The 20,037-nt window shown below is 45.1% G+C and overlaps 1 protein-coding gene across 9 annotated transcripts in view; it reads right to left on the bottom strand.

The window, feature by feature from the left end:
- Positions 1-20,037, bottom strand: part of RBFOX2 (RNA binding protein, fox-1 homolog (C. elegans) 2) — a 168,766-nt gene that overhangs the window by 106,455 nt on the left and 42,274 nt on the right. Inside the window, exon 1 of one of the 9 annotated variants that reach the window (XM_012735299.1) lies at positions 8,092-8,169. The exons of the other annotated variants lie outside the window; for them this stretch is intronic. Within the exon in view, the coding sequence (XP_012590753.1) occupies positions 8,092-8,106 (15 nt within the window). The 5' untranslated portion in view covers positions 8,107-8,169. Of the gene's footprint in view, positions 1-8,091; positions 8,170-20,037 lie in introns of those variants that run through there. 9 annotated transcript variants of the gene reach the window in all.

The following is a 20,037-nucleotide window of genomic DNA, read 5'->3' as shown; positions in this document are numbered from 1 at the left end:
TCTACAGACTAGGGATCTAGTTTTCAAGAGCCTTCAGCAGTTTAACCGTCAGACCGTTTCTTCCATTCCTGTCTCTTCTAATGCTGGTCTAGTCACTGATTCCCTGCACTTTCCTTCCTCCCTTAGGTTCACCCCCTAAACATCCCATCAGGGCCTATTATGTACCAGGTACCTTTTGAGGCACAGAGATTTAAACCAGTCGGCTAGAAATGCTGGACACAGGGGTCAAGAATGACCACAGAGTCTCCTGACAACAGTACAGAGGTCATGTAAGCAGGGGCTCAAGCTGGTACCAGAAAAGGAGGCGGGGTGGGGAGAGCTGCAAGGCAAGGCAGGAAGCAAGTGCTCAGGCAAGAGCATGTTTGGGATGTTCAAAGTGACCGGGAACACAGAAGAGCATGAGGACAAAGACTCAGGAGAGCAAGTCACACAGGAACGTACAGGCTACTTGTAGGGCACCTGATTTCATGCTGAGTGAGATAAGAAGCCACTGGAGGGTTTGGGGCAGAAGAGCACTATAATGTGACATTTAAAATGATCACTGTGGCTGCTGTGCTGAGGACAGACCTTTGGGGGTGGCGGAGTGGGGAGGATTTGCAGGAAGGACAGGAGCAGGGAGGTTTAGCAATTGTTATGGTAACACAGGCAAGAGAGCGGCGGTCTGGGCCAGGATGACGACAAGGGGACTCCTGCGTGGTCGTCTGCGTCTGCTTCTGCTTCATGCCCTCTTGGAAACACACCTCTGCTGGTGCCAGTGCTCCGCCGACCATGTCTCTCTAGTTCTGGCAAACTTGAACTGAACCTGCAGCTCTTTCAAGAAACTTTCCTCAGTCAACCCCATTTTCAAATGACTGCACATTTTTCTGAACTCCTGCCGACAAATGCCCACACCACTGCTTACTGACTGGCGCGCGGACGCTGCTGTAATGTGGTTATTTATCTACACGACTCCCAAGTCCTTTACCCCATTACCCTTGAGAAAGAACATACTTTACAACTTGTGGTACCCTCATTTTGCTCATCAGCTGCATTACACAGACACTCAATAAATGTTTGCTGAAAGTCAAACGGAATTGTTGAGGCTATATTCTTCAAAAGAAATGACCTTATTTTCACTTTTCTCCTTAAGCTGCCAAAGTCAGAGATGCCCCACAGCTGTCCCAAGGAAACCTCTGCCCATCACCCAGTTCACACATCATCTCCAGCTGCAGTTTCTGACAGCTGCTAACTTAACCACAGTTAGCTTTTCTGAGCCAATTTTTTCAAGGAGTGTTGTCTGTACCACCACAATCAGCATCATCTGGACCCCTGTAAAAATGTAAATTTGAGGGCTCATCCAGATTTCAGAAATCTAAAACTCAGAGGTGAGTTTCACTGATCTATATTCTAATACACTACAAAGTTGGAGGACTATTGCTTTGGATTCAACTACCCTATTTACCCAAGAGAACTTCTAAAATGATTTCCTCCTGGCTCACACCCTCCTTCACCCTGATTGTCACCAGAAGTCCAAGCCTTCTAGGTGACCCATCCCACACAGCTCTGGCTCTCCTCAAGATGCCCCACCCCACCCCCAACCCCTCAAGCCCAGGACATCAAGTGCTATCCCTCATGGAACCTTCTCTATTTGCTCTCTTTCCACTTTTTGGTTCTACAGGAAACCTGGCAGCCACCTCTTTGCCAGGGGTGAAAGCTGTTCTCGCACCCATCAGACCCCAGCAGGGCACTCAGACAGCCTCCTCTCTCAAGGCTACTTCCAAACCGCTTCTCTCTACTCCACCCAAACTGCAGGTGCTCCGGCCAGCCTCACCTGCGGGCCTCCTGTATCTCAGCACTCCCTCCTTCACCGCCTTTCTTAATCATTCTTGAGAACTTCAGCATCCACACGGATGAGTCACCCAACACTTCAGCCCCCAACCTGTTTTAAGGTCTTTAGCACCAACAGTGTTTCTCACTAACTTCACCTACACCACTCTCCCAGTGTCGGAGACCTCCTAGCACTGTGATAACCAACAACCAACCACTCCATCTCCCAAAGTTTCAAATATTTCAAGGGTAACTCATCTGGCAAACCCCTCACTAAATCCAACTACCCAGTTATTCCTTTCTTACATCTAAACAGGGAAGATTTCTGGATTAAAAAAAAAAATTCGGGCCCTCCCTGGTGGCGCAGCGGGTTAAAGCAAAACACTAAGAAGCTAAAGCCACTTCAGCATGAGTTCGATCTCTACCTGCCCCAGAGGTGACCCACATGGCGTGGCAGACCTCTCCTGACCCGCCCGCTGCTCCCCTCAGCAGTGTACTTCGTCGATCTGCCTGTTCTGCTCCCCACTTTGTCTCTGGTGAAGCCTCTCACCACCCCTGCACCTCTGGCCTGTACCCCAGTTCAGTATGCACAAATAAATAAATCTTTAAAAAAAAAACAAAGGTCATACAAATGATTTGTAACTCACATCAAAGGTATGTCAAAGGTATGACTACAGATCTTAAAACTACTGCAGCTCTCTAGCAAATTAATTTTCCATCTTTTGAGATGACTACTATTTCACACTTGTTCTCCCTCTTCAAACCTACTCCTCCATACCCACATCTGCACTGTCACATTCCCTTACATGTTAGCGACAAGCAGGCATATCAGAGGAAACCCCCTCTGTTGACTAAGCTAAGAAGCAGCCTCTCCTCTGAACACTGGGCATAGCAGACTTTGCTTCTGCAATGAGCCTCTTTTCAGAATCCCCAAATTCTTCCTCTTGACTGGATCTTCCCTACTGACACAAAACACAGCTCACCATCGCCTATCTTTAAGAAGATAGATCTCTGAAGCCACATTCCTATCCAGCCATTGCCCCAATTCGTCTCTCTTCTCTGCAATAATGTCTCAATATCCTCCCCTATCAACTAACAACTCAATCCATTTCAATTTGCTGTTTATCCCCCATCATTCTAACTGAAGCAGCTCTTAACCAAGCTTACCAATGGCCAACATTCTACCAGTGCCAATGGTCACGCACTGTACTTGGCCTTAAATCCTGCCAACACAGCAGCTCTTTCTTCTCTAGAACTTGTGACTCCACACACTTGCCCTGTTTCCCCCAACTCCAACCGCTTCTCAGTACCCTTGAGAGCCGCAGAGAAAGGCTTCCCTACTTCATTCTCAGTCCTATTCTCTAGCTGTATTTTCTTCCAAGGCTTTAAAAGTGCACTGATAAATATCAATCTTCATGCCCTCCATGCACATATCTCTTCTGAGCTCCAAATTAACACCAAATTGCCACTGAACTTTTCCATTTGGATGCCCGGTAGATATCGCAAACTGAACTGGTCTACAGCATAAATGCTGGCTTGTTCTGGGTAAGTCTCTATCCTTTTGCTTAAGTAGTCAACTATCGAAGCAGTATTTTACTGAGCATCACAAAGTTGCCCATGATCTGTTTTATCTTCCCTCCTACAAAAACCTGATGTTATTCCAAGTCATGACAGTGTCCTGTTAATTCACCATCTCAATACCCCTCACACTGTTCTGCTTCTCCTCAGGCCTGCTGTCACTGCCACTCTCTGTCACCGCGGCTATTACGCCACACCACTAACTTCTCTTCACACTCTTACTCCCCTCTAATCTGTGTAGATATCTTTTTAAAAAAACAAATCTAATTATAAACTCCACTTCAGCCTCCTCTCAATCCTACTTAAAATCTTTAAATGGCTTTCCACTGCCAAGTATCAACTCACAGTATCTGGCCTCCAATGTTATGTGAACTAAACTGTTTTTACATTTTGTGATAACTCAATTTACTATTAAGTCAAGTTCTCTGATTGATAGACCAATTAAAAAGGCAAAATCATAATAACATGTGAACATAAAAAAAGATTACCCAGTCTGTAACCTGAGTAAGGTGCTGTTGTTACTTTTTTACCTCATATTTACTTATCACAAAAGAGATTCCAAAAACATCACATAGATTATCCCAATAATCCATTAGGTGTTAGTAGTTCCATTTTATAGACACTAATGCTAGAAAGGTCAAAGGCTGACTGACAAATGGCACCACCAAGTCCCCAAGCCATAACTTTTGATTCACAGTCCATGATTTCCAAGTTTTATGATAAAGTCAATAGTTAGCCATTAGTTTATCTCTAAAATGGCTAACAAACATTTTTCTAAAATTACTCCCCAAAACTAACCACATCCCTTTTACAATCTGGAAAATCAAAGTACATAGAGTTAAGTAATTTGTTCCAAGTACTCAGTGAACAGAACACAGACTACCTGATTTTCCTTGCCACCCCGGCCTATACCCTGGTGAGTGACAGCAGTGATAAACCAGACACTACTGAACAAATGAACGAACACGTTAGGCAGGGAGACCAAGCTCTGGGGACAAAAGACCAGGGTTCAAACACCAACTGTCAGTCCTAAGTTGTGTGCCTTCAGCAAGTTACTGAAATTTCTGCTTTTTCATGTGTAACATGAAGATAATAGCTAGCTCCCAAATGTGTCAAGGGCTAAGTGAGGTATAAGCCTAAAACAAATGCTATCACTCAATAAACAGCTAAAAGAAAACAAAACAAAAACATCAGCTCCTCCCTAAAGAAGATAAATTGTGTGAAAAGAGCAGAGGTAAGAGCTACAGAGTTAAACACAGCTGGGGTGAGTATCTAGCTTTCTCATTTACCAAATGTCATGGACCCTTTCCTGTTCTCTTTCCTCTCTGGAACAATTGAGATAATGATACTTAGACTTGGCACTGCTGTGGGGATAAAATAACATGTAAAAACACTTTCTTCATTGAATAGCATCAAAAAGTCATGTTATCTGTGTACATATACTCTCTACTTCTGTGCTACAAATTCTGTAAGAACATGAGCTGTCTTTAAGCATCTTTCTATTTTTCAGGTGGTACCACAGTCCTTTCTCCATCATAAGCATTCATGAAATACTGGCTCTACTGACTTACTAGGGCGGCAGGATTAAAGTTTGACAAAACAATAGTTTTAGATGAGATTCATTCTGAGCTCACCCACTCTAAAGTCAGAAGTTTATCCTTACAGAATATGACTGAGCGAGGCTGGGGCCAGTCTAGAAAGATGGTCTCTGACAGGGAATAAGACCTGACTTCTGGTATGTAAATAAGCGATTGACAATTTTGTTTGTGAGATGCGAGATAGAATCATCAGACAAGTTCACTCAACAAGTAAAGGACCATGTGTCTCACTCCTTTCCCCTCTCTCTGCCTGTTTGGAGAATGCAGGAGAGGAGAACAAATGGCAAAATGAATGTGCAGTGGGATTACATCCCCTCAAAATAATTTAAAAAAAAAAACAATTTTTTTTAAACAATGTGGTGGCACATTCTCCACCAGGAGGTGGCTCTAATGGGGTTCCCTAGATGCAAGTACTTGAATACCAAATAAGAGAGGTCATTTCATAGACCACCAGTTTATACAAGTTCTCCCCCATAGACCCTAAACACCCTTAACATGCCGGGGCCACTCCAGAGATGAGCAGTCTACCCAGGCGAGTCCTCACAGCTCATAGTTGTTACTTCCAGGGCATCCACTCCACACACACATGACGTGTAGACAGGCCACGTAGATTATCTTAAACCTTTACAATAATTTTGTATGACACAAATTATTTTCCCTAAGTGACAACTAAAGAAACCGAGGTTCAGAGTAATTAAGTGATTGTTCATGGCCGCACAACTGAAAATGAGAGAGGCAGGATTTAGACCTAGGACACCCTCCAAAACAGCACCTACTCATCTTTTCCACTATTGCTGCCAGCCTCACTAAAAGGAGGGTCTCAACAGGAGAGTGGGGCGCACTGGCCAAGAGACTTACAGAGAGCACAAGACGGCGCTCCCGCTCAGATATCGAGGCCCATGGCAGCAAACCAGAGAGCCGTGTCCAACCACACAGACCACACTGCACAGGCACCTCTACCCTGCACTCCAGCTCTGCAAGTTCTAGAATGTGCAAACTCCAAGCTGGTGACACCTATATGCCTGTTCATTAGACACACCTGTTCAGTAAGAAATGACTGCTCAAGACCTTTTGTTCAAGTCCTCAAAAACAATGCCCAAGCCGTGCAGGCTGTGAGGTGGCCTGTCAGACTTCCGCCTCATGCTTCCCAGGACCTGCACATTCCCACGCAACTGAGTGTCTCCCTGGTGTACAAGCTGCTCCACAGAGGGCCCGCGGTCACAAGGCTGGGCGCTAGCCTGACAACTCTAACCTGACCCTCACGCAGTATGATTTCTCCACAGCACCTGCTCAATGCCTTCCACTTCATGTGACCAGTTAAGAGACTCTTTCTATAGCTGAGTTTTATACAAGTATGGCTCCTTCTGGACATTTTCACTGAATACAACAAAATGAGCCGCACAGCCAACATATTTTTGCCCCCTTGGCCATGCTACCAGGGGTCATGACACACGAAGAAAATGCTATTATTTTTATGATACAATGTGGCCAGATACAGTGTGTATGGTCCATGTGATCTAGGGTCCTAGATGTTCCCACCCCCAGGACTCTCAGGGCTGAGGGGAATAGTTAGCTATGTGTGCTCCAACTCAACACAGGACACTCTGGATCTCTGGGTGGGAAGTTCTGTCCCTCCATCTGGGGCTAATATGCAAAGGGAACCGACACAAGTTCACAAATGACTTACAGCTAAGCACAAAGGCAGTAACTGAGGAGACTGTCACCATCGGATTCTATCAAGCCTAAGTGGAAATGAGATTAAGCCAACTAGCTACCTTTCATAACCCCTCTTCCAGAGGGATCAAAAGTCAGAATAACCCATCCTCTGATCAACAGCGCTGATCAGCCCCACCAACTAGGCATCAAAGCCCTTCACAGCGAAGCTTAATTCACAGGGAGAGGAACACTATCAACGCACAAAAGTATGTCAGAAAAGTTCTCTGATACCTCAACAAATACTATAAAAATAAATCACAGAGAGGAGGAAATTACATTTCAAGGTCATACTCAAGTATAAAGGGAGAAGCAGGAACAGAAGCCTTTCCCAGCTTGCACTTACTCTCTCTCTGCCCAAACTCCATGCATAAAACTAGTTAAAATTCTGATATTTATAACTTTAGCCTGTCTGAGTCAAGTAGGTTTCTGCAACTCCAGACATCTAGGTTGAAGGGCAAAGGGCATAGTGAAACTTTCAAAAGCTGAGTAGCAGCCAAGGGCATCACTTCTAGGAGACTCCCTTGGCAACACACAACAGCTGTCTACTCAGGGGAGGCCACCGCCATCTTTGCCAGGGACTATAGATGTCCTTGTTCTCACAATTAAATGCATTCGAATTGTATTTTTTCCTGTATTGTTTTCCCTTGACATTCTCCTAAAGTTACCACATTTCATCATTTAAAAATCTCTCCTATCCCAGTATGTTTCCTTCCATCCCAAACCATACAACACCATAGTTAACAATAAATCAAAATAATATAAAGTATTAAGTTCCTGGCAAATATAAAACACTTTCTAAAGTCTGGATACTAATTACTGCTCTAACTGCTACAGACTTGGTTTCAAACTATGGACAAGTCACTCTGTGACTTAATTACTTCCCTCATAAAATTTTAATAACAACAGTGACCTACTTCACAAGACTATTGTGAAGGACAATATAAATTAGATTAAAACTGATAAAAGCTTATCCCTAATTAAGAATCGTGCCACCGATATGCTGTAAATAGCTGAAGAGATGGTTTGCTTCCCGGGGCCGTGCCCCCAGCAACACAGGTGGATCCTACCCCACCAGCAAGACTGCGGCTCCCGGGGCAACAGGCAGCTCATTCCACCTGCCCAGTCAGCTTCTCCAAACCTCCCGAGCCCAGGGGATGGCCCTGCACTGGGACCTCAGCCCTTGCACTGAAGTCTAGCAACATAAACAACATTAAAAAAATCAAAAATCAATGTCATAATCACTGCTAAGTCTTCAAACCCTGACACCTGTGAGGAGAAGGGGCTGTGGCACCCGTGCTCTGCAGGGAAGGCCGTCTGTGGAGAGCAGGGCCTCGCAGCTTTCCACTCCTTATATGTGCAAGTGCAACCCTCGCCCACAGCACTCAGTACTCACCCAGAGGTACATCATGTCAGACCGGGCTGCTCAAATTCAGCCGTCAGTTGATCCTGGACTGCAAAAAAGGCACTTGAGTGAACTGTAGGAAAGGAGGTGCCAGAATGGGGGGCAAGGGTTCGGGGTGGGGAGAAAACCCCCCCCAAAAATCACTTGAGTTTGAAAATCTAAAAAAAAACGACCGTCTCCTCCCCCCTCCTCCCTCCTCTCCTGCTGACTGTTCTGTTGTTCTCTCTCCTCCCTCTCACCCTCCCTCTCTCTCTCTCCCTCTCTCTCTCTCTCTCTGGGAGTTCCCAGCCCCGTGTGTCTGAACTGGAGTGTACAGCACACGCTCTCTGTATTTGCCTTCAGGGAATCTCTCTGTCATTCTACTTCGAGAAACACAATCATCACTCACAGAGATTATTGCAAAAGGCAGGGATGGGTGGGGCTAGTAATAAACCACCGGCACCAGTTTCTAAGCTTTAGACATAAACTAGCTTAAGGTGGGTTCTTTAAACATGGATGAGGCAATCAGAAGGCTCTGTCCTCCAAGGTCTCGGCGTGCGAGCCCAGCCGACCTCTACCCGCTTCTGGAGCCCCTCGCAGAAGCCACGCAGGAGGACGAGCCTGCTCGCAGCCGCCATGCCTGCCTGTGCGCGGCTCACGCACTCCTCTCCATGAAGCTTTACCACTGGCACCTCTAGATCTTACAAGATTTTAGAGCATAGGGAAAACTCCAATCAGTTTTCTTTTTCTTTTTTTTTAAAATAACCTTGGCCTGAATTCAGATCATCAGAGCCTCCTTTCTGAAGAGCGAAAGGGCATGGATTTAAAGACAAGTAGAATTTGAGCTCTTACCATGTTGCAAATACTCTTGCAGGCAGGGTGCAGGGCACAAGGCCAAGGTTAAAGCTGGGTCTACAGTCACTGCCATTAAGGCCTAAGGAAAGTTATTTGACCTGTCTAGGTCTCTGCTTCCTCACCCAAGAGATCTGGGGGCGGAAAACAACTCCGTTTAGAGTCACAGTTAGACATGGAGTGATGGAACGATGTAAACTAGCTGCTATGTTCCTGGGGCCGGCCACGTCTGCCAATTTATAGTTCAGTTCAAAGATTTACCAAGTGCCTTCCTTCTACGTGCCCGGGATGGTTCTACTCACTTGTTTAACATAACAGGAACTATCAAATCAGCAGTCTCAGTGGTGTCCATTCAGAAAATAACTGACCCTCCATACGCCCTACTCGTGCCTTTACTGGCCATCCACTCCACCATGTTCAAACTGAAAAGCCAACCCTGGCTATCGGTCATCTTTTCCCTCGTGGCCATGGCCTGGCGCATTACATGGCGTTTGCCACCTCTGCCGATTACTGCTGCAGGTACCAGCACACTGACCCGTCTCTCAGGGCAGGGATCATCTATTTTTGGCCATGAAGTCTTTTGCACAGTACCTAACACACAGTAGGTGCACAATAAATTCTCAAAAGGTGGATGCTTAAAGGAATATTTCACTTCATTCATTAAAAGAAAACAAAAATAAAAGACCTACCCCCTTCCAGCCACCCTCCAGGTTCTGTTCCTCTGACATGTTGAAACAGCTCAAACCTGCTTAAGAAATCTCCAAGTAAGGTCTGCAAGTCTCAAGCTGAAGGTAGGCCCTGCGGAGGTACAAGAGACAGTCCCTCCCTGCACCTCACACTTCCTACTGGAGTGTTCAGGTCTTGGTCTTCGTCGCCTGCTATGGTGGAATTACTCTCCTCTTAGTGGAGACATGAAATAACTTTTCTTTTTCTCCCATATTAAACGAGTGCCTTCCACAAGCGAGCTTAAAACACCTCTTCTCTCTTCCCAACATAAACTCCCAGCTTACTTAAACTCGGAGAGGTGGGGCAAGTATCCTCAGCCTCACCCAAGCCTTTCTTTTTCTTTTATGTAAAACCCCTCTTCTTCCTCTCAGGCCTGATTAGCACATTTCCAGTATGTAAAAGAAGTCAAGAACTTCCAAATCTAAAAGCCTTTTTTCTTCTTTTTTTTTTTCCTTAACCGGGAACCAAATCTTCCTATTAACTGTTAGAGCCTTTTACATGCCCACAATCAATTTTTATATGTAACTTTGCACTGTGGTCTCACAGGCCACACTCTAAACCTTAAATCACCAGACCGTCCTATAATCTATTGCAAAAAACTGTATTAAAATCACACTATTGGTAAATTATAGTCCTTTCAAACTCTTTGAAAACACAAAGTTCTTAAGACTCTCAAGCAAGCGTTAAAAAAAATTCAAAAAAACAATAAAATTTCATATACTGTACATAAATTTCACTTTATGGTATCATCTTTTAATCTTATTTGGGTGGATAAAGCTATCTTTGCCCTCCTGGAACACACAAAACATGAAAAAAACACAAAAAGAAATGAGATCCTGGAAATGAATAATTAAAATTTAAGTATATCACAAAAAAACCCTGAACCACCATCACACTTGTATGAGTAAAACCACTATAAATTTCTTGGAAAGTGAAGAGAGTTTGTCAACTCCTGCTCTATATGACCCCCATCTTTCCTGACAATTAAGAAATGGGCAGCTGGCCTGCTCAGGAAACTTTTCTGTGTGTTTTCTTCACATACACAGTAAAACCCCAAGAGCCACATCCAAGCTAACCGGTTCTCTCTTAGTCATACTCCTGCATGTCCACAATTCCCTACTTTAAAGAAACAAAAAGGGGGACAATAAAGAGGTAGGTGGGAAATTTTCAAATTATCAAATGAGGAAACCTGTAGTTTATTGACATGGAAGATTCAGGTCAAAGACACAAGGGTCTAACAGCTGCACACGCTAGAGACACTACACAGGGTCAAGGTGCACCCCAGCCATGGGGGAGGGGGGCGCTGCCAGACTGCGTTGACAGCCCTGAAGCCTGCCCCCCTCTATGGAGGGCGCCCACGAGAGGTGTGAACTCGAGTTTCAGGGAAGGAACTCTGCTAGGGGCCCACAGAAGACGCCAGGTACGCTGGCTTCTGAGAGGGAATCAGGCGTCCGGGTAGCAGCACCAGCGGCAGGCAGGCTAGCCCGACGCCGCCTCCGGGAGCCGGCAACGGCCGGACTTCGCAGCGTGAAGAGCACGGTGGCAGGAAGGCCTTGGAGCCAAGTTTAGATCTCTGCCGCACAGTCTCAGCTCCAGAGACTGCAGACCTCCTGCACGCTTCTCAGAGGGTGTATGAAGCTCATGAGGGAAATGCAGACATCTAAGGGAACCAATGCGGTTTCTCAAAAATGTGCCTGAGAAACCTGGCACTGAAAACTTTCCAGAAGCCGTCCCAGGCAACCCTCTACATAATTTATATTCCCTTCATTCACAGGACTGGAAGAGACAATACAGCCTCAGTACAACACTGAGCAGTAGAAATGGACCACTGAATTTGATCTAAAATTTTTTTAAAAAAAAAATTTTGGGGGGGCCCTCCCTGGTGGCGCAGCGGGTTAAAGCACTGCACTGAGAACCTAAAGCCACTTCCGCATGAGTTCGATTCCTGCCTGCCCCGGAGGTGACCACATGGCGTGGCAGACCTCTCCTGACCCGCCCGCTGCTCCCCTCAGCAGTGTACTTCGTCCATCTGCCTGTTCTGCTCCCCGCTCTGTCTCTGGTGAAGCCTCTCGCCACCTCTGAGCCTCTGGCCTGTACCCCAGTTCTGTATGAACAAATAAATAAATCTTTTAAAAAACAATTTTTTTTAAGCTGGGAGAATGGCACTCTTTTAACTTTGCTTCCTCTCACCATAAAGGAGCAAGGAATCCCACTGGGCAGCTCTCAAAATAGAATTTTGCTCCTCAAAGTGTGACCAGTAGGCCACCAAGAGCAGCAGTGACATCAACTGGGAGCTTTTTACATGAGAGGGCTCCCAGGCACCCGCCTGCCTCACAGAATCAAAACCAGCACAACCCACCACACACAGGATGCACGTGCACACGGATGCCCAGACCGAGCCCTGGCCACCCGCTGTGGAGACATGGAAGGATGGTGAGTGTGGTCTGACGCCCTCTGGGAGAATGGTTTGCAAGTACCCTGCCCGGGCCTGCTGATTTCGGCTCCTATGCCCCCAAACCCATCATGCTGCCAGACCTTGCAAGCATTAATTACCTCGATACAGCTTCACAGAAGCTCTGTAAGGCTTGCCCTACCCTAACCCTGGCTAAACACTATCGCTACCTTCTCTGCGCCTGTATTCAAGCAGCTGGCTCCCGGGGGAGGAAACCGCCATGGCCAAACTGACACTTCACTGCCTGTTCATGGTTGCCAATGAACGTGGGCATCCACCAGTGCCATGCAGGGCCAGCAACGAAACCGTGGTGGCTTCCTGGCTCTCCAGATGGCTCTTACCTTCTCCTCAAGCCTCCATCATTCTCTCCCCATCATCCACTTTCACTACAGCTCAATAAATACTTTGTTTTCAAACGGACACACTCAGTCTCTTCTGTCCCCAAACCTGCAGTTCTATGTAGAAATGCATGGGCCGCCCCTGCTCACATCCTGTTAAATGCAGGAAGTGTCCCTCTCATCTCAACGGTCCATCTCACTCCCGTGCTCACACCCAGTTCCCAGCATTTGTGTTAAAGTCTGTACTGCTCTGTGAACCATCCACAATGTCTTTCATTACCCATCTCTCCTTGTCTCCCCATAACCTGTCATGCCAGCAAATGAGCCCTGTCCACCTTCAGAAGGCCTCCCCCTGCTCTTATTCCCACTGAGGAAAGTGTACAATGGTACCGCCATTTTGGAAGTCAGTCTGGCAATATCTGCTTAGTTTTTCAATGTGCATGGCCTGTGCTCAGCAAATCCACCTCCAAGGAACCTCTTAGAAAACCCTCCACGTGTAGCAGAGTTCACTGTAGCAATATGTGGGAGGGCAGAGGGGGACTTTAAAACACAAATGTGCAGTGGTGGGTGACTAAATGAACTACAGCTTTAGAAAAATTGCCCAACCCCTCACCTCCCTCCAGCTACCTACCATCTCTCTGCAAACTGTTTCACAATAAAACTTCTCAGTGATCTATCCTATCCATTCTTTACTTCTTCACCATTTCTTCTTCAGTCTAACAAAAATAAAAGTTTCTAAGCCCTTGACTCCATTAAACCAACAAACACACCAATGACAAAGATTTCCGTGGTATTTGGCCCAGTGCTCGTTTTGCTGTCCTCAACTTATCTGACCTTGTACAGGAGTCAAGAGTTGGCAACCTTCGACCTTTCTCTTCACCTGGCTTCTGAGACAATATACCCCAGCCTTGCGCCTAAATCCCTTCACCTTATTCTGGTTTCTCCCTCCACAGACCTCTAAACAGAAAGCGTCCTCAGGGCTCAACCCCGGATTAGCCTTTCTCTGAGCTGTCTCATCATTCCCATTGTTTCAAAAACCTTCCACATACCGAGTCATATCCCCAGCCGAGATCTCATTCCTTGTACTGACGAGACTACTGAGCTGTCTCACAGGTATGTCAAGCACAATGCGCCCAAACTCAGCTCTGAATTCTCTGCTAGCACTCTTGAAATCTGGTTCACCTTTTGGTATTTCCTACCTCCATAGGTGGTACTACCTGCCATATGAAAGCCACAACCATCCCTATTCCTCATGCAAGTCCTGTGGGTGTGGCTCCTTGTGATCACCAGACTGCCACCTCAAACCCAAGCCCTCTCCCTCCTGGGAGGGACCACAGCTCCTTCCTGCACTGCTGTGCCTGGTCACAACACCAAGCATCTAGAAATTAGGCCAATCCCTCCTCTGAATCTATAGCCTCACGTTATATTAAAAGCATGTTTCTATCTGAAGTCTTTACGTCTTTAAAGTTCAACCTGCCAAGTGCCTACCTCTTTAACCTCATTTTCTATCACTGTCTCCCTCTAAATCATGTGTTAGTTCCTGACGGAGGCAGGTCCATCCACACACACCCCAATCCTGCCTTAGTCCCTTTGTCCTCTCCTCTGGAAATCCCACCTCATCTCACCTTCATCCTTTGCAAGACTGGGCCCAGCTCCTCCTGATTTTTCAGGAAAAACAGCACCTACTCAAATAGAACTCTTCCGATTACTTTACCTAGCTGGAGGTCCTTCCCCACAGCACATAGTCTATTACTGGGCTCTGTTTATTTCCTTCCCAGCAGTCATCAAACTCTGTCATTAATTTATCCATTTGTTTTATTTGTTATAGAGTTCTCCATTAGAAAGTAGTATTTTGAGCATATCACACATAACTGATCCTTCACTATGGAGTATTTTATCCCTTGACTTTTCACTAGGGAAGGTCAAAGTTATTTGTGGAAGTTTCTGGCACTCAAGCAACTGTCTAACCGAGTCCTATAAATAAAGCTAGAGTGCTACTAATTTCTTCCTAGTAACCAAAGGACTCAAAGTTTTACCACAATCACAAACCCTAAGTATATGCCTACACCAATGATTTCAGAATGTTAGTTTAAAATAATTATAATATTAACATTAAAAAAACTGTTGCAATCTAATCACTTACTCTAAGCTAATTTGATCATCAACATCCCAAATTGCCTCCCTTCCAATACTCTTAAAATGTATTCTGCTCAGCACAATAGAATAACAGTGTTCCAATCCAAGCTCACTATAATCAAGCTTGCTGTAAAAAAGTTAATTGTCTAGAATCTAGAACCAACACAGCAGCCATTTGCTCTCTGAATTTAATTTTAATTAAAATTAGTCCCTAAATCATACTAGGTACATTTCCTGTGCTCAAGAGCCAGATGAGGCTGGTGGCCATTCTAATGGACAGGGCGGACATAAGAGCTCTACTGACTATAGCTTTCTGAGAACATGGTAATAGCTATGAGCCAGAGGTCCGGAATATCAGAATGTTCATACACTGTTTCATCAGTGGGAAAGCTGCAACAGCAGGTCTTCTCTCTAAATCTGCTTGTTTTTATTTTAGAAATATAAGTGTCCTAATTATCTGGCTACTTGCCCACCAAACATTATAAAAAGCAAGTTAAGTAAGGAGTTAGGGACCTGCAGGGAATAAACACCAAAGAGAGAAGGCCATTTGTTAGAGGTTTCACCATCAGGAGCCAGGGAGACCAAGAGAAAAAAATTTGACAAACAGATGTAGGGCGTCAACATGGGGCCACTGAGGAAGGCGAAACTCCTAAAGCAGCACATGCCCTGTGCAGTGACTGGTGCCGATGATTGCTGAGACCGTACGTGTCCACTATTACACTGTTAATACGGAATCCATCATATAGCGACCTAACACATTTCAGAGGGATTTATTTCCCAAGTAACAAAATTTTCAATACAATGCCACTTAAGGCAGGTAAACCTTCTCACTAACTGGAGTACTCAGCCACCAAAAATTACTCATTCCTCAAAGATTCTGCAAAGTTAAATTCAATTCGACAGTTCAGTTCATCCAGGACAAATGAATGTGCTCATAGAGCAGGTACAATGTGAAGCTATTGTCCAGCCATACAACCTGACACTTCACAGCATTTGGGTAATAAGGAAATAGCATTACAGACCACTCTTACACATCTTCAAATGACAAAAGAAAGGTTCAGAACAATGTTTAGCACAGTATCCTCCATTTAAGAAAGGGGGTAGAGGGGCAGTTAGTGAGAGAATTATACACAATAAAAGTAAAATACCCATTGGGTCCAGGGGGAAAGACAGTTTGTAGTTTTTTGAAGAGTGAACCTTACAGTTGAACATTAACTGGAAACTGCAATGATGATATTATCTCATATTAATACTTTGAAAATGTTTGCAATAATGACACACTTTTCAAGAGGAAAAAAGTCACCTTAATAAATACAGCAGAAACTGGATGAAAAACTCCCAGGACAGCTACAGAAGCGCTTGTGTGCCACAGAGGCAGGGGCGGTTACTCTGCTAGTCCCTGCGCTTGAGGAGGCTAGCAGGTCCCCAGTATCCCTTTCTTCCCTTCTGCTTAGTGACAAACCCCAGTTTTCAGTCTAGGACTAATTACCGTTGACACCCTCCTTGAGAGGACTCTGTCTCCCAATCTGCACCGCGGTTAGGTGTGGCCATAAAAAGAAGTTCTGGCCAGTCCGCTATGAGAAGAAATGTTCTTTGGGATGACTTCCTGGAATTTTTAAGCCCTCCTCCAGACTGTCTCTTGGAAATACAGGAATGATGTCTGGAGCTACAGCAACCATCTGGGCCACGTCCCACAGATGGACAGGAGAAGAGCACAAAGGGCCGGGCCCTGGATGCGATCCTGGGCACCCGCTTCTAAGCTTCTTCCTCATGAAAGACAAAAACAAACAAAAACCCTTTAAGCCACTTGGGGGTGGGGAAAGGTTGTTACATGCCGCATAAATACCAAGTGATGCTCTCCATAGCAAATTATTTTACTGTAATTTATGAATCAAAATTCAATTTCACTTGAAACAAGAGAGAGCTCTATGCACATTAACCGTGTGCAGGTCCCGTGACAAGATAGGGAATTTCAAAGAAGCCTGAAAGGTACAGGCTGGAAGTCCAGGTGGAAAAGTCAACTCGCCTAGCCCCTAATCTCCTATTCTACTGTCTCAAATTATTCCACACCCAAAGGGCCAAACCAAATTTCTGCCTAATTCCCAACTCTAACAAAGAAAAACATGAAGTAGGGTAACAATGCCGCATTACAGGGGCGTCACAGACCGAAGGGCGACAGCGCGCACGGACCACCCCGCAGACAAAGCGCGTGCACCAGCGCAGCGAGTGAGCACTACCAACTGCAGTGACTCACAGAGCAGAATCTGAGAAAAGCAATTAAATAGAGAGAAATTTGGGCTTCAGGCCAAAGAAATCCCATGAACACGTCAGACTTTTTTTTAACCAACTTTTTCCTCTCTTTATCTTTCAAAAAAATTCTCCATCAGGGCCCTCCCTGGTGGCGCAGCGGGTTAAAGCACAGCACTAAGAAGCTAAAGCTACTTCCCCATGAGTTTGATCCCCGCCTGCCCCAGAGGTGACCACAGGGCGCGGCAGACCTCTCCTGGCCCACCCGCTGCTCCCCTCAGCAGTGTGTTTCCTTGATCTGCCTGTTCTGCTCCCCACTGTCTCGGGTGAAGCCTCTCACCACCCCACACCTCTGGCCTGTACCTCAGTTCTGTATGCATAAATAAGTAAATCTTTAAAAAAATTCTCCATCAGAACTTCATTTTTCTCCTGAAAGCCCTGGAGGAAAGAAGGGAGTTGGGCAGTTCTAAAGAGAGGAAAAGAATAGCAGCAGTGAAAGTTTTAAAGCAATTAGTAATGATTACAATGCATTTGAAAAATAACTTCTTTAGCATTTCACAGGCCTGCGTAGATAAGGAGAGTCCAACAGTTTTTAAATTGATGCTAGCAATGCTTTTCTTTTACAACTTAGTAATTCAAAGGAAAAAACCAAACACATACATATCATCTCTACTGAGTCTTCAACAACCTGTCATGAAGTGGGATACCGTCTTTCCAGAAGCAGGATGAAATGTAGGGGCCGGAAGGCAATTTTTAACCTGTGCACTAAAGTATAGGCAGTATATTTAAAACAAAAAGCAGCTTAATCTCTCGATTTTTTATGATTTAATTTCCCAAAATGCATTTTGATGCTGAACAGAAGCTAATGGGTCCACGTGGTGACGCCATTAGCTCATCTCTGAGAACACTGCTGATGACAGCGTCATCCAGGCGTACAGTTCGCGTGAGTCATTCCGTATCACAGTGACTACCTTAGAAAAACACCCCATGGTCAAAGAACTTTGAGAAACAGGCTTTAAACAATCAATATTTCAGCTGCTCACCATCTCCTAACAGAAATCCTTTAGTCTAAGACAGTAACATTAAGCGATGCTTTTTACTAATTTCAAATATACAAGCCACGCAAGTGTCAGAATTAGGTGACAGGCACACAGATGCCACAGAGCCACAGATGGGGTAACAGGGGTGTGAAAAACACAGTCAGGAGCTTGAAGATTTTCTGTTTCCTAGAAACAAAACTAAAGGTAGTACTGAATTATGCACCCTTCTGCTCTGAATGGACACAGCCAAGCAGTTTGATTTAAGCAGAAAATTCCTGGTGAGTTAGAACTACTACTGAGTATAATACGCTGGCTTCCCTGGATGACACAGTTGCAAAGCCTATTTATTTATACGTCTGAATACATTACTGAGGGGTTGGTGGTCTACTGAACTATCAGGAAAAAACTGAAATATAACATTGTCCTCTGAGAAGGTAATCTATCCAATCCATACCAGAGTGAACCAGATCATTCTACCCCAGATCTAACCAAAGGTTTTGGTATCAAACTTCTCTTTAAAGGCAGTCCATATCAAACTCCATAAATTTACTTTCACACCTGAGCACACTTTAGTAACATAAATGAATTCAGTGAGACTTACTTTAATCACTTCTGAAACACAGTTTATTTTTAGTAAATAAAATAGTGCCCCACAGGGAAACTACAACCATGCCAAAAATGCTCTATGAGGAGATAAACTCCTATTTATAGACCTATCAGTTGCTCCTTGCTTAGGTTGTGACAGAGTTTCCACTTTAAGCCTGATATGACCTCCCCTGACTTCTCTGTCTCTAACGTCCCTTTCATCCTAAGGTTTCCCACATTCTTCCTTATCTTCGCAAGGCACTTAAGTTAAGCTACTATGAAACAGGAATAAGGAGGAAGAAAAAAAATCTCCTTCCCCAAGCCTTCTCTACCAAGAGTTTAAGCTAAGTGTCAAAATCCTAAAAAGGGGAAGAGAGGACGTCTTTGTCTGGTGGCTGTCTGGGGAGGAGCTCATGGATACTCAGCAGTCAGCAAAGACACTGGCTTTGTGGCCAAGCACAGGCAGCTGGGCCAGTGGGTACCTCACTCTAACCTCAAGACATAAGCGCCAGGTTCTTCACCCTCTAAAAACCCAGTGGGGTTTTAATACAGATTACACTGTTCAAAACAATATAAGTGTAAGACATCTATTACATTTTTCCTCAAAATTGTGATTTGTGGGGGTTAAACTGTTGGTGCTAGCCCTGGCTGCTGGCATGATTATATTCCCCACTTAACATGCTAATTAGCAGATTCTCCTTCCCCATTTTCAGCTATGAACACACTGATTCTATAAGGTGCTGGGATCTGACCTTAGTTCCAGTCAGTGACAACATGTTCACTGATTCCTGTCACTGGCAGTCCACAATCCCTGCTCTACCCCAGCCACCCGGTACCCTGGATGAGATGTCTAATGAACTCTGCCTTTTACTGCTTTAGTAAACTCTAACTACTTCCTTCTCCAAACCCCAGGAAATTTGCTGTCCCCAATTCACCTATTTTAATAGTCACAAACATTTACTGTCCTTGTTTGCAGTCCTGTATCCTGAATGAGACTGCGAAGTCTCCTCAGTTGTGAGCTCAAGGGCAGGACGTGCTCATCCATCTCAGTACCACCGTGTCACACCAGCAGGCTGACACCTAACAGGCACAGTAAACACTGCTGATATGCTCGGTAAGCTCCCCGGAGGGCGGAGACTCCAGACAGTAAGTACACTTCCATGACTCTCATCGCCCACGACACATCTGCAGTAGAACCGGGTCACAAGCGATTCCTGAAAAGAGGGAGGAAGCGCACCCGCACCCACACCCGCACCCACACCCGCCCTGCCACGCCACGCCACGCCACGCCAGCCCAGCTCTCATTGGGTCTTAGTCGTCATGCTCAGGTGCTCAAGTGATGGGGTAAATCTTCTTCCAAGAAAATTCTACCTGCTTTTCTTCATCAACCTATGGATTACTCATACTCAAAGCTGCCTACTCCAGCCCACGGTGAAATCGTTAAATCCACAGGATCTGAGTAGCTAGTTATTTAGCATTTTTATTCGTAACGAGAAGAATGAATTTAAGGTTTTTTTAATTACAAAAATTTATTTTTACATCATTTTGTACTTTTTTTTTCCATCTCAATTGTAATCCCCGC

Source organism: Condylura cristata, unplaced genomic scaffold (genome assembly GCF_000260355.1).
Source record: "Condylura cristata isolate star-nosed mole 26May11 unplaced genomic scaffold, ConCri1.0 scaffold00004, whole genome shotgun sequence".
Lineage (NCBI taxonomy): Eukaryota > Metazoa > Chordata > Mammalia > Eulipotyphla > Talpidae > Condylura > Condylura cristata.
The sequence above is the reverse complement of the archived record's forward strand: the minus strand, read 5'-3'. Positions and strand labels throughout refer to the sequence as shown.